Source organism: Zootermopsis nevadensis, unplaced genomic scaffold (assembly GCF_977971745.1).
Source record: "Zootermopsis nevadensis isolate Lab colony 2312 unplaced genomic scaffold, Znev_1.0 Znev_ptg000013l, whole genome shotgun sequence".
NCBI classification, from domain to species: Eukaryota; Metazoa; Arthropoda; class Insecta; order Blattodea; family Termopsidae; genus Zootermopsis; species Zootermopsis nevadensis.
Genome location: NW_028259145.1, coordinates 4,249,850 through 4,265,829, shown reverse-complemented (window position 1 = coordinate 4,265,829; position 15,980 = coordinate 4,249,850). Strand labels below are relative to the sequence as shown.

The 15,980-nt window shown below is 38.2% G+C and overlaps 1 protein-coding gene across 4 annotated transcripts in view; it reads right to left on the bottom strand.

Moving 5' to 3' along the window:
- Positions 1–15,980, bottom strand: part of LOC110832582 (uncharacterized) — a 309,094-nt gene that overhangs the window by 209,492 nt on the left and 83,622 nt on the right. For all 4 annotated transcript variants that reach the window (XR_015535045.1, XM_087348449.1, XM_087348451.1 and 1 more), the window contains one exon: positions 2,052–2,099. Coding sequence is in view for 2 of the 4 variants with exons in the window: in XM_087348450.1 (XP_087204576.1) it covers positions 2,052–2,099 (48 nt within the window). In the remaining 2 variants the exon portion in view is untranslated. The remainder of the gene's footprint in view (positions 1–2,051; positions 2,100–15,980) is intronic.

Here is a 15,980-nt window from a genome sequence, read left to right as displayed (position 1 = left end):
CCACCGCCTACTGAAAAACCAGCCTCGGTTGCCTTCCTGCCCTACGTCGGGACGACCTTCAACCGCATAAGCAGGTTGCTGGCCAGGCACGACATCAAGTCTGTTGGTCTTCCGCCAAAGAAAATTCCCAGTTTTCTCCGGCCGGTAAAGGACGACCTAGGACTGAAGACGCCTGGCGTATACAGAGTTCCCTGCGAGTGCGGAAAAGTCTACATCGGCCAGACAGGCCGTTCCGTTGAGGCCAGGATCAAGGAGCACGAACGCCACATCCGGCTCGGGCAGCCCGAGAAATCTGCGGTTGCTGAACACCGCTTCAACTTGGAGCACAAGATAAAGCTAGAGGACACTTCTATCCTCTCCTCAATAACCGGCTACATGGACCGGTTAATCAGGGAAGCCATCGAGATCGAACTTCATCCTGATAACTTTAACAGGGAAGATGGACTTCACCTGAGCCGGTCCTGGAAGCCTCTGATCCACACACTCCGAGGACTCCGAGAACGAGCAAGAGTGCGCCGCCAGAACCAACCAGACCACTAACTCGGCCCCTTTCAGGGCCTTTATCCATACAACTACACTCACCTTTCTCTCTCTACAATCTCTCCCTCTCCCACCCTCGCCCACGTGCTACCATTGGTCCACTCCCATACCTGCTCCCATTGGCTCGGGGCAGGCTACACCTTTCACTTCCCTGCCTATAAAATCCAACTTCTCACACCCTATTGGCATATTCATCTCCCTGATGACGGAGGCAGTATGACCTCTGAAACGTTGGTTAACATCGACCAGACTACACAGCGCAACAACCCAGAAGACAGAAATCTTCATATTCACCGCTGTGAGAACCTCAAGTCTTACATATCCAATTTAGTTTCGATAAACTACTGCACGTAATACGCCTTCTCCTAAGGGATCAAGGCGACTGATCTGATTTACAAAGATTGATGCAGTGCAGTGGAAAATAACCGGTGTTACCATTTACCGAAAAATCTGTGAAACTTTGAGAGTTTCTCTCCAAAATGACACTTAAACAATGTGTCTATGTCTTTTCATAAAGGTTTCATTCACATGTAAATTTGTAAAGATAATTTATACACACCCTGTATATTGCGGATAATGATGAAACAGACACCTAAATGACGTTCATACAGACATCCAAAATACAATATTTAATTCAAAAACCAACCACATAAATCACACATCAACCCACAACCCCTTCTCACCGCAGAAACGATGATCAAACCAGCACACAGTTAGTAATCAGCAGTAGACGATGGATATCGAAGAAACTCCATTACAATTACGAAGAATATCAAGACACAAACGAGTTTAAAAACATATTGAAACACAAATACTACATAAATTTTACAGATAAAATGCAGCTAAAGGGAAACTGATCGAAAGGCTTCACACAAGTTTGAGTTTCATTCCAAGTAGGCGATCCCGAGATTAACATAAGCTGGACATATTTATAATCGAATTTATGTTGAAACGTCATACTTTCTATTTTAGATATGCGAACTGTTGGAGGCAAGATGTCGGTAGGTCTGACAAGCTTTAAACTCAAAAGGCGCCTCGTGCATGTTCCGTAATAGCGGATTTTTGAAGAAAAACAACTTTCGTTGCCATATTCGCATTGTGCCAAATTTCTGTTACGGAATATCAAGTCGTGTCGTCATGACCAACCAATGAAGTTGAAGCGGTCTCCTGGCGATTAATCCACTTCGGAGGAATTACAAATTAATCGGCCAATGCTCCAAATTTAAAGTTTTAAACCATGCTACAATCAGAACTGGGAGTTTGGGCCAAGAAATTTAGGCTTTCCTATATTTAAATATAAAACTTTGGTTTAAATATTTTCTTTTCAAATGGACTCAATGCCGACTCTGTCGATTCACGAAATGGGTCGAAATGTGAACAGATGTTCTATCCAATCGACGCCCGCACCTGATGCAGTATTTTACAATCCTCGTAACCAATACCAGCAAACAGAAATTAAGAAAAAATTACTAAATACGTTATTATGAACATTCAGTTTCCGTTATTCTTACCGTGCTGATGCGGACACCCAACAGAGATAGCCTGACGTCCATCCACGTCTGTAAAGCAAATAAATTATTATCAAATATACAGAATATATCATTCAATAATAATTAAGGATATATTTGCTTCGACATACCTTCGACCAAAGACAGCAAATTGTATGACTCTTTATTGCGAATAACACTCCGACTTCAATTAAATCCTATCCTGGTATACTTTTAGAGAGCCACGATGCACTGATCTGATCTAGGAAGGAATTTGTTGTTTGATTTCCATGAGGAATCATATTTCGAGGCCGTTGGACTCACGATGGACTAGAATTCCTATTTGTCACAAAACATATCACCAGAGTTATACTTCGACGTCTAAATACACTCACTCTGAAACAACACTTTCCTTGCCAAACTCCAAATTTAATAACGGAGTCTTTGCTGTTTACGTTGTTAGAAACAACCCAAGATATTGAATTAGAAGCACGTGGCAATTTCACATCTACATTTATCAAACTAAGAAGTTGTTTACTCGTCTAATAATATTTCCCTGGCATTCTTTACTGTATCTGTCATGATTTAATTCTGCCTACATTTAATTCGGTATCAATTTATTCGTGATTCTATGCTGTATACTTAGTTTAGCCCACATTTATTTGAAAACCATCGTCTAGAGGCTTGTGAAAGAATATCTGAGTTTATATCTTATTTTTTATATCAGTTGCAGTCTACCGTCTCTTAATATCGGACACACAACACACCAATTACAACCCGGTATGTTTTACTACCTTTTACTACTTTTTATTATGATTCTTTTACATTGTATTACGTTATATTACGTAATAACTCTTTAAATTATTATATTTCCTATGTCAATATCCAAAATCACGATTTGAAAATTAATTTTACAGATATAAAACATCCAAGCACAACCTCCAAATTTAAAGGAAGAGACAAAAACTTAAAATTAAACAAATCAAATTAATCAATATACGCAACGCAAGATGTACAACAGTTTTTAAAATATATTAAAATTGATCGACCTGATGATGATGTAATACACATTGAAACATGTCGTCGATACAAAAAATGTAACAAAAAATGTAACAAGATGCAGTGTCTACTGAGAATGTTATAATTTTAAGTAATTTTAAACAACATTATTTTAAGTTTGTGTATAGACGGAAAATAAAATATTGTATCAATATCTGAGTTATTCATTTGGTATACAAGCACCATGACATTCACTTAATCACCATTACCTCAATAATCTCATTCGGCTCTAACGGCTTTCCACATCTGATATACCGTAATTGGCCCGAAGGTTGATTCAGCACTTCACTACACCCCATAAGCGCCTAAGGTTATATACCATGTGGTCCGGCCAATCACGCAGCATAATTTCACTGACAGTCGCCATGTGTATCCATGGCTCTGTGGACTTGATTCGACGTAATCAGTGTCAACGTTTGGTTATGAAACTATCGTGACAGACACAAACGTGCAACTGTATATCTTTATCTTAATCAAGTTACCATCTCGGCCTATACGCATATATGATAGAGATTTATTAAATTACGCAACATTTTGAAACGATATATAAAACGTTTATTTGAACTTTTCGACTCAAAATCACCCCAATAGTACGTCGTTAAACTGTGGACATTGCGTTGTGGGACAACCTATACAGCATGTATTCATGTTTGCAAGTCACATATATAAAAATAAGTGTAAAATTTATCTTAATATAATTTAAACTCAGGATTATTAGATTAGAAAATTCCCTTCTTTGCTTATCCGTTCGCTTAAAGTGTTCTTACTGTCTAAAGAGTTAGTATTTAAACGGCCCAACCGTGAAGTTAATATACGCATTGAGGGCTTGCCCGATAAAACGGGAGGAACGTGAAACTCTCCAGTTCCTGTCATCGTACCGGGATTGTAGGAAGATATTTCCAAGAGAATTTGGCCAAGATTCTAGTTACGTACTGAGATAACACTAAACCCTTCGTAAGACTTGAGGTTCTCACAGCGGTGAGTATGAAGATATCGGGGCAGGCTACACCTTTCACTTCCCGGCCTATAAATCCAGCTCTTCATACCCTATTGGCATACTCATCGCCCTGATGACGGAGGCAGTATGACCTCTGAAAAGTTGGTTAACATCGACCAGACTACACAGCGCAATAACCCAGAAGACGGATATCTTCACTAAACCCTTCGTTTAACAAAAATAACAACGCAGATAAAGTGTACATTTACAAAGTTTCTGAATCCCCCGGTTATACGAAACTCAAAAATTCGTCAGCGTCACTTAAAATATGTGCTGCTACTTTGTTTTATTAATACCCTATAGACGTCCCACGACTTGTCACGCCCGACAATTTATTTTTGCCAATAAATATTAAATTTCCACTTTCAGCAGTCACACCTTCCAAGCTGCATCTCGACATTCAGTCCTTAGGTTCACAAATTAATTTCGACACGTAATTGGAGATCGACTCACGCTGTGACGATTACTACATTCATTCCGAAAGGATCCGGTTCGCCGGTCAACACAGGCTATTGGGAGAAAAGTTATAAATTGTTTATTTCAATCTCAAATAGTATATGACAAAACTGCCCATGTAATTTATAACAGTGTGACACGAATACATAGTTGATACTGTGGTAAATTTGTCAATAGGTTCTGAACGAGGGTGTGTCATAAACAATTTCAAATTCCTTGATATTTTTCCTCGTCTATTTAAACATCTGCCACGGTGGTCTAGCTGTTAGAACGCTGGCCTTGTAATCCTGGGGTCTCGGGTTCGATTCCCGGCGGTGCCCGAATTTATAACTTGTATTGGGCAAGGCCGTGGTCTAGGCAACACGGAGTTTTCCTCCGGGGGCTTCCCCGGTTTCTCCGTGGCATCCCAACAATTACTCCATTCACACACAGAAGAAGGCAATGGCAAACCACTTCTGGATCATCTGCCAAGAACGTATATGAACAGGTCCCAGTCCGAGAAAAGGATGGAAGGATCCTGTTCATATGGACCTGTCGCCAGACAGAACACTACAAATAAAAAAATAAATCTATTGAAACACTATATGACGTTGCGAAATGTGACTGCCGTTCAGTCAAAAATTGAGAAGGGTTAACACCATTATAACTCAAGGTGTCTCCTATTTCGGGGTGAGGAAGGGAATCATTTTGACTGAAGGCCTCCATCGAAAATTATTAGAAAGTAATGGGACACATCAGTTTCTGGCCAATGCTGATGATGTTAACTTACATGATAAGAACATGTCTTAAGTAAAAACAATAAGTGTATTAGAAGCTGCTCTAGACTGAAAAAGCGGAAATAACCAAGTGTACATCCTTGCATCGTCGCCAGAATACAAGAAAAATCTGTCGTAATTATGAAGAAATTTAACAAATCTTTTGGAAATGTTGCCGAATTCAAATATTTAGGAACGACATTAGAGGATGAAAATTTCACTCGAAAAAATTAAGGACGAACTAAATTCGGAGATATCATTGCTTCCACACAGATCAAAATCTTCCGTTCTTCAGTATGCTATGTAAAAACGTAAAGATTGAAACATGCTTTAACGACATCGGTCATTTTACTTGGGTGTAAAACCTGGTTTCTTTCATTACCGGAAGAACACAGAGGGAGTTTCAGGACGTGATGCTTAGGAAAATATTCGGTCACGTGACATAAAAATGTAGAAAGCTGCATAACGAACAGTTCCACAGTTTCCACTCAACATCAGATGTTATTAGCGTGATATAATCAAGGAAGATGTTACGAGTGGAGGATACAGACGGATGGAGAAGATGAAATTAATGCAAAATTCTGATTTGAATATGGCGAACAGAACATTCGTAACACCAAGAAATATTTTTTTATTTGTAGTGTTCTGTCTGACGACAGGTCCATATATTATGAACAGGATCCTTCCATCCTCTTCAGGTTGTCAGGGACCTGCTCATACATATATACATTCTTGGCAGAGATGATCAGAAGTGGTTTGCCATTGCCTTCTTCTATGTGTGAGTGGAGTAATTGTTGGGATGCCACGGAGAAACCGGGGAAGCCCTCGGAGGAAAACTCCGTGATGCCTAGACCACGGCCTTGCCCAACACAAGTTATAAATTTGAGCACCACCGGGAATTGAACCCGGGACCCCAGGCTTACAAGGCTAGTGTTCTGACCGCTAGACCACCGTGGCGGTTCAAGAAATATACGGAAATATAATATTAAAGTCGAGCGGCTGTAAATGTATTTGTCTGAAGGGACAGGTGGCAAACTCTTGTGAACACGGCAATGAAATATCCGAGTCTATAAAATGCGGAAAATGTATGTGTTTTTGCTCTCATAATTAGGTTTCTAAGGATTAATTTTCTCCATGAAGTCAGTAAATATATTTTTTTTTAAATCTATCGGAAGTTACCATAAACTTTAAATGTTAAAAAAATACATGCTTTGTCAGAGAAATCTATCACAGCGGTTCGAATTTGGGCCGATCTGTCCTATAACGCGACTGAAAATGTTAGATTAAAATTAAATTATTTGGTTATTCCGTCAAATCACAATGTATTTAAAATAAGATAATTAAAATAATTAAAATATCATTCTGTGTTCCATATCGAATAAACGATTTACAATTGGAACAGTATCGATTATTCGATATGGAACACAGAATGATATTTTAATTATTTTAATTATCTTATTTTAAATACATTGTGATTTGACGGAATAACCAAATAATTTAATTTTAATTTAATAAATCACAATATGACGCAACTACACTATCTTATGAAAACGTTAGGGCAAAACTTCTTGACAATTCCCTGGAAAATGACACGATAGACCATGACTTTTTTCTACATCACCACTGGTTCATTACTCTCCACTAAAAGATAACTAGCTTTCGCGAATAACACATTGCAATACAATGTTCCTACACGTTTGGCGTAGAAATTCAACCAGTTGTGTGTACAATTTCAGGGCGGGGTGGGGGGGGGGGGTTTCCGCTAAACAAAATGTGCTCCGACTAGCTGTGAACTCGTTTTGGTTTTATGATAGTTATTTAATCTGTAGAAACGGGGTCATTAATCCAGAAGCATGTAAGTGATAATAGGGCTCATAACCAGGCGTGTGTGTAAGATAAGCCTCTGGTCCACTGCCACTAACACAGATTATGTCGCTGGGTTGTTTATCTGTTGCAATGCTGTCTAGCCAGCATGCAGCGAGCGAACATCGTGTGGCATGCAACACTCATCACAAGTGCTACAAATGGGAATGTAATGGCTCCCGCCCAATTGATTTCTGGTCATTAAGCTTGGAACTGCATTAGTTACATTCGCTTACCGAGTCCTCTAACATGAGATTTTCTCGGAACGTTTTTATCAAAAAAAAAACAACGTTTTAACTACAGATTGCTAAATCGTAAAAATTTATAAAGGAGCGTTTGAAGTCTACTTTCGTTCCTCCTACGATTTTCTCTCAGAGAAAAAGTTTGATGCCAACACAATCACCCCTTCTCGTAATCTGAGAAACCTCATATGTCGTTAACAAACCATAGTCTCGCCATCTGATGATGGAGGCAGCAGGACGTTGATAAATATCTATCAGGCTACTCGACGCTACAACCCAGATGATAGCCATCTTTGTAATCACCGCCATGAGAACCTCAAATTAAACATTTGTTTCCTTCATAACACTAAAAGTGCAGGTATTTAATCCACTTTGAATATTAATTGTTACGAAAGCTTATTAACGCTGACCTTTAAAAAAATATGATTATTGAAAAAGCTATCAAATGACACAAATTTCCGTGTAAGTGGTCTTCTTATCGAATTTGTACTGATTTATCACATCACGTGACACAACTTGGAAAATTCACCATGATCACGGAGTTCATATTTTTCATATTCTTCTAGGGCGTACCATTTTATTAATGGCATTCAAGTTATGATCTCACTAACATAATACAGTGAATGATGTTATTATCCTACATAAACATTACATTCTTATCTTAATTCTTTCGTAGGTTCAACAACAAGCAGGAATACTTTCCTTGCTTTACTTTAATTATATTTTTCAGGCTTTCAGGGCTTAGAAACTACTTCACTGCCCCCCTCCTTCTCCATTTAATTAGTACCAAGCACACAGCAAGAACGCTACAAAGCTAAATGTACATAAAAAGAATTAGACCCTGCTTGTGTAGCTAATGTATTACTGCGCTGTACTAAAATACGGCTGAAGGGGTGTTTGTTCGTAAGACAACCCCCGGTTCGCTATTCACTGAGCTGAGTAGACGGCGTAGTGTAATCAAACCTCAACTGCACTCGTGATCCTGGGGACATTTATCCGCTAATTAATAAACTAACTGCCTCACTGACCAAAAGACTGGAGATTAAAAAAAACTGATCGACGGTGTCATTTGACACAAAGTAACGTAACGTAACATTTATAAGTTCCATATCAGCAAAACGTAAGTTCTATAAACGTGAAACTTAACTTGCTTTAAAATTGTTCAGTGCGATAAACTTTGGCTAATACTACAGGTTTAAATTTTATAAAAAAATCCTTACTTCTCGAATATTCGCATTCATACGTAAACTATACTTCAAGCAGAGTTTTTATGATAGTTCAGGATGTACATAATTTCACGTGACAAACTCCAGAGATTAATGATTTTAGTGGTAATTAGTACAGTAATTGAGCATTTATGTAGACGAATGACTGAATGTGACTATCTAAATTCGTGGTTTTTGTAAGACACTCCTATGCAAAACGGACAACCAGTCTTGACACATGACGGTAATTCATTTTTCTTCAAGTTAACCAACTACTTCTACAGCGCGTTGAAAAATAATCTGGTCATAACACAGACATAGTTTATTCTTATTGCATGAACAAAGAAAAATACCACGGAGCAACTTTTAAAATAGCTCGACGTTGTGGTTACGTAAAACTATACGCCATGCCACAGTTAGCCTATACAATTCCGTAACCTTTAGTTATGAATTCCAGCGACACTGCAGTGGAGACGTTCATTCGAAGGTTCAATCACACAAAACTGAGTGTGTCATAACAACTTTAAGTGATTTTAATCAGTTTATTTAGGGCTAGGTTATAATGGTCTCAAAAATTCTTTACTGCAAAATGCAAAATACAAAATACTTTCCTAATTAATGCATAGTTTAACCGTCCTCGTATCTATTTTTATTATTTTATTTAGTGTTCTGTCTGACGACAGGTCCATATGAACAGGATCCTTCCATCCTTTTCTCGGACTGGGACCTGTTCATATACGTTCTTGGCAGATGATCCAGAAGTGGTTTGTCATTGCCTTCTTCTGTGTGTGAATGGAGTAATTGTTGGGATGCCCCCGGAGGAAAACTCCGTGTTGCCTAGACCACGGCCTTGCCCAACACAAGTTATAAATTCGGGCACCGCCGGGAATCGAACCCGACACCCCAGGATTACAAGGTCAGCGTTCTAACCGTTAGACCACCGTATCTACAGAATTATTATTAGTACCCGAGGAAACAGCCTCCGAGCTGTTAAATAAAAGAGAATGAATCAAGGAGAAATAAGTTTAAATCGAAGTATGAGAAATGACAACGAAAAACAGTAGAGAGACATTTTACATAAGACAAAGGAATAAACAGAAGGCAGAACGGGCTATGAAGAATAGAGACAATATGGAATGAATAAAAAACACAAAATTGCCGGATAAAAATAAGTAAAGCATATTTAACTAATTAAAGGAAAAACGTAGATTACATGTGTTTGAAAAAAGGTGCTTAGGAGGATATTTGGACCTAGGAGGGAATTTAAAATACTGCATAACGAGGAGCTGAGTGAATTGTACGGATCACCTAGCATAGTGAGGATAGCGAAATCTAGGAGGCTACGATGGGCTGGACAAGTTGCACGCACGGGAGAGACAAGAGGTGCATACAGAATTTTGGTTGGGAATCCTTCTGGAAAACAACCACTGGGCAGACCAGAAAGGAGATGGGAATAATATCAAGATGGATCTTAGGAAGGTGGTCTGTGAGGATGGTAAATGGATGGAGTTGGCTCAGGATCGTGGCCGGTTTGAACCTGCGGGTTCTTCTAACAGGGAATTAGTTAAATTTAACTAAACCACTGACAAATGAATAGTTTATAAAGCTCTGCGAATATGCATTAAAGGTGTACTCGGTGGTTGGTATCGAACATTCTTGTGAGTATTTATCTGCGCCTTGAAAGTTTTAGAAGCGCGGCGGAAGAACAGATTATCAGATGACATATCACAATCAACCTTTCGTTTAACAGAAAGAGAAGAGAAGGTAATATTCCATCACTGGCGAAACAATATTCTTCTGAATGACCTCCCTAAAGCTATTGAGTTTAAAAGCATACAATGTAAGTTCCGCTGGTAGACGTTTTTGAGATGCAAGCTATTAAAGTAGCAGAGTTTAAATAACTTCTCAGGTTTAAGAAGCTATTCACTTTAAAACTACAAGGAAATATACAACTTTTTCAAGTAAAAGTACATTCAGTTTAAAGATGCCGCGGGAGAATATTTGAAAAATATGTAACTCAATAGCATTTTTGTAAATTTCTATAAAATTTGTATTGTACGTACATACAGTAATCATTTCTGAATACATAGAAGTACAAAGGAGACTGGTTGTCAGTTTTCAAACATAGTGCCAGGAGAGTCCGCTTTGCCCTTGGGCCCAAATCTAAAATTGAAAAAAAAACGTACGGCCATGCCTTGCTTGAACAGCAACAAACAGATGAATGAGCATGAATAAATAATCGACAGACATACATATATTGGGAGAGAGAGAGAGAGAGAGAGAGAGAGAGAGAGAAACAAACAAACACGATAAGTATCGTAAGGATGAGATGATAATGATGCGTCATATTGTGATGATTATAATTGTTTAATTTTAACCGTCTAATCACAATAAAATATTTTATTAAACATTAAAATATTATTTCACGAAAAAGATGATGCTCTAATTGTAAATCGAACATTTCGATAGAAAGAGCATCATTTTAATATATTTTAATATATTTTAAATATTTTAAATATTAAATGTTAATTGTAATAATAATATTTTAATATTTTAATATTTAATAAAATATTTTATTGTGATTAGACGATTAAAATTAAACAATCGTAAGGATACAAAATTAAACCCGAACTGACCTGATGCGTCCTTCGTGCAGCGTTGAATCGGAAAACGGTCAGTTTAATGAACGTGCCAAAAGCATTTCCCTCACGTAGGCCTATGTATTGCATCAGTGTTCAATGCATTATCTGTTACCAGGAATATGCAATCTAGCATTCTGAATATTTCATATCATTTTTATAAGCCACTGACAGCTACGGCCGCAAGCAATTTCAATTGAGAGCTTTAATGGGGTTAAACTACAGCCCACGATTTAATGAAAGTTGAATTATCTCACAATATCGAAACTCAGCTGAGAATCGATTAAAAGAATGTTGGTCTTCCGGGTTGTAACGCTGTGGACTTGCAGGTCGATACGAATGTTTCCGAAGCGTTGATCTCATTCTCCTTCATATTACGAAATAATATTTATTTAAGAACACAACTTTTGAAACTCCCTGTTATAGTTGTGCAATATATTCCGCCCTCCTGTTACATCCTGTCCTAGATCCACATATTTTCACCAGACGTTTTGTATGGGAAGAAATGTAATTAACCTACTGCATGTTATGAATTAAGGTCAACCAACAGCACTGACGTCACCCCAAACACTTGTTTTCTCCGCCATATTTATTGATACAATGCAATATTCATATTTATCATGTGACGATTATTTTCGTCATTTCATTACTGGTACGTAGGCTGCAGCCAAAACTTTGGGTCCTGCATATTTGTTACAAGACTCGCGAATTAAATAACGGGTAGGTCTACCGGCTACATTTTCACCTCTGCGAGTGTCAAACACAGTACTTTCGTCGGTCCATCCGTCCACCTCAACTCATGAAGAAACTTGAGAACAGCCGAACGTATTTTCAAGAAAGCCGATGCTATAAAATTCTACTAAAATTGATTCGCGTATAGCTACCAATCTTTGGTTGAAGTCGGACAAATTTGAAAAAAAATTTTACACAAATTATTTCATGCGTATCTGCGCCCGATAATTACTGCGTCAGACATTTCCTAATTGGAAAGACTGTTCGCAAAAATCACATTTCTTCATCTGCAGAAAGTGAGGGGAAAACTATACTTTGTTAAGTAATCTGTATTCAGAACACGTACTTTGAGAATTCAGGCCATATGCACGTCGGTTTAATACAAAAATGTAAATAAATCAATCTTCTTTGTATTTATAACTAGCTTGTATTGTCAAATTTCAAAAGCAGTTCACTGTAATCTACTCTCGTATCGATGTATGTAATGATGAACATTCAGAATGTCTAGCGTTCGGTATACAAATCGTAATAAACAGGTAATTCCAAATTAGCCTTCAGCGAACCGAGACAAATTCTTGAAGATTTAACAATAATGCCCATTGTAGTGTCCATGCAGAATGAGGCGTTAGTATCGACCTCGTGAAAACTGAGAAATTCTGTTCTAATGCCACTCCGATCACAAAAGAACATCCATGGCTTTGTATTCTGTGCTATGAAGCCAGATGTCCCTGTATGGATCGATCAACGAATACCACCAAATGTCGAAATGGATTAATAATTTCGAAAGCAATATCAATTGAAATGTATAAAGTGATAATTAAGCGCAATCACTTTATTTAAATGTTTATCAACCTCAAAAACCGATTGCAGAAAAAAAACTAACAAACATATAAATTAAACAAAACAAAAATTTGAACTAAATACACATAATCAGTTTAAATGTTTTCTCGTATCCACAAAGTAACCTCAAGGGATATATTGTTTTTGCTAAAAAATGTACAAAAATCTGCATATGTAATTTGCAGCAATGACGCGCACAGCTGAAGGCCTATATACTGGCGCACATACATTGAAAATAGAAAATATCTATTTGCCTTGTAGGCACACGAATGCCATCAGTTTCCGTGATGGAATGGCAAATTATTTTTCCCTCGAGTACATTAATGATAAATAAAAATATCCAGATGTCTTCGTCTGGAATAAACTGTTGATATCAGTAAGAGTACCAATGATAATAGTAAAATACCACTATTAGATACTCCTAATAGTATGTGATACCCACTTTCAATAACTGTACAGACATACCTCGGAGATATTGCGGTTTAGGTTCCAGACCATCGCAATAAAGCGAGTCACACGGATATTTTGGTTTCCCAGTGCGTATAAAAGTTATGTTTACACTATACAGCAGTCTATTAAGTGTGAAATAGAATTATGTCTAAAAAATGAGAGAATTACCAAAATGTGACAGAGACACGAAGTGAGCTGTTGGAAAAATGGCGCCGATAGACTTGCTCGACGCAGGGTTGCCACAAATCTTCAATTTGGAAAAAACGCAATATCTGCGAAGCGCAATAAAACGAGGTATGCCTGTATACTGTCTTTTTGTTAAACTGATGAAACACAGAGGCGATATTTTGTTAATGAAGACTTATCTTGATGATGACACCATGAGATTAATCTGAGGAACAGAGCCCAGAGAAAATTTTAATGAAAATCATTTGTGTGGAGAGTTTTTATCAACCAGATATTCTCTAAAACGATAGTCACCTGTTTCTCATTTATTTGAAATCTTTTGGACAGATTTCTTAATTATTTCTCACCGGATTTTATATTACTGTTTGTATCTTCTGGTCTCTGTGGGCCCTTTTTTAAAAAAAAATCAGTTTATTCGTCATCTACCACTCTCTTTGCTGCATTCAGATTTTTGTAGAATGCATTTGGAGAATTTTAAGAATAATTTCTTATATTTCTCTGTTGCAGTAAATTTCTTTGAGGTTAAATATTTCGCAGTAGCGATGGAATTTCCACAATGCTCTCAGTTCTACATTTTTACTGGATGTGTATCAATCCATATCTCGTACTTACAAATTCAGTCTTATTTCGGAAACTTTTTCTTCTCCATTAGTCCAAAATGCACTTTTATAGTCACAGTGTGTACTCCTCTCAGTTAACATTCAAAAGTGCAGAGGAAATTATACGTCCTCAGTGTGGGTTCGACCATCGAAGGCGGACAAGAACATTAATTTTTATCTCGTCGCAAACTGTTTACTTTGTGATAGTCAAAAGTTGATTCAAGAAAAGAATTCGGTGAAAACAAACGGAAAAGACGAATGAATTCTTCTTGTCAGGCTGTAAAAAGATTGAATCGTGGTCTCCTAGCTTTAGATAAGGAAAAACTGATGGCATTATACAGTAGCCCCATCTCTCCTATAAACGGCACTCCTATGATAAATGGGCTACACATAGATGTCACTAGCTGTTCACCTCAATTATCATAATTGCGGGTCCTACTGGCAAATCCACGTAATCAACTTGATTATATGGAAGGCTGCGACGCTCATACAAAGCTCTCGCTTAACACGATTACCGCAATCGAGCAAAACAAGATAAATAAAGCTCCTGCCTCCGCTATTTTTGTAAGCAGCTGGCGCTCCCAGACGAGTAAAAAAGCAATTAAGTGCGTGACATCCGCTGCAGTTGTCGCGATGCTCATCTGTAATTCTGTCACGTGCCGGTTGTATGTGCGCTCGGCCACGCTCTTTTGTTTACAGCGCCTCCATATTAATTTATCGTTGCCAGTGCTTTCCATACTAATTACAGGGCAAAATTAGTAACGCGCGTGTCTTCAAATTATTTAATTTGACAACAATAGTAATTTTAACGAAATTAGTCATTGTTTCGCTTTATTTCTTGTACTAACTTGTTCTGTTAGATATTTAATTTATTAAGACTTTAATGGAATTTTCTCGTCGTAAACACACGGTTTGAATACTCCGATAGTTAATTTCGAAAGTAGAAGATTCGGACACTAAATGCGGACCTCCAGCAGATAACCCTACGAATGTTTCGACACGGGAAACAGAATCTATCACACGCTGTCCACTTTCTGAAACTCCTACTTCAGCTCTATAACTGATCGCCCTCTCGGGATTAACTACGGATATTATTGAACTCTTATGGATAAGCTGAGTTAATTTCGTGTGGAAATCGATATGATACGTTCTTGCCTTGCTATTTTTCAACTGCCTGACATCAGAATACCAAAATGGCGTACGTGCGAAACTACAAGGCCGTGGTCTAGGCAACACGGAGTTTTCCTCCGAGGGCTTCTTCCCCGGTTTCTCCGTGGCATCCCAACAATTACTCCATTCACACACAGAAGAAGGCAATGGCAAACCACTTCTGGATCATCTGCCAAGAACGTATATGAACAGGTCCCAGTCCGAGAAAAGGATGGAAGGATCCTGTTCATATGGACCTGTCGTCAGACAGAACACTAAATAAATAATAAGATGAGGTGGTCTAGCGGTTAGAACGCTGGCCTTGTAATCCTGGGGCCTCGGGTTCGATTCCCGGCGGTGCCCGAATTTATAACTTGTGTTGGGCAAGGCCGTGGTCTAGGCAACACGGAGTTTTCCTCCGGGGGCTTCCCCGGTTTCTCCGTGGCATCCCAACAATTACTCCATTCACACACAGAAGAAGGCAATGGCAAACCACTTCTGGATCATCTGCCAAGAACGTATATGAACAAGTCCCAGTCCGAGAAAAGGATGGAAGGATCCTGTTCATATGGACCTGTCGTCAGACAGAACACTAAATAAAAATAAATAATGCTGTTAAGATAACTAAGCCACAGAAACATTAGACGAACTGAGTATTACAGGCACGGATAAAGGTAGAAATTACTAAATTCATGATGAGACAAGGTCCTTCTACAAATGCTGACACTTATTTTGTCGGTCAAATTACTTGCTTTTATAGAGCCCAAATATTCGTAACCAT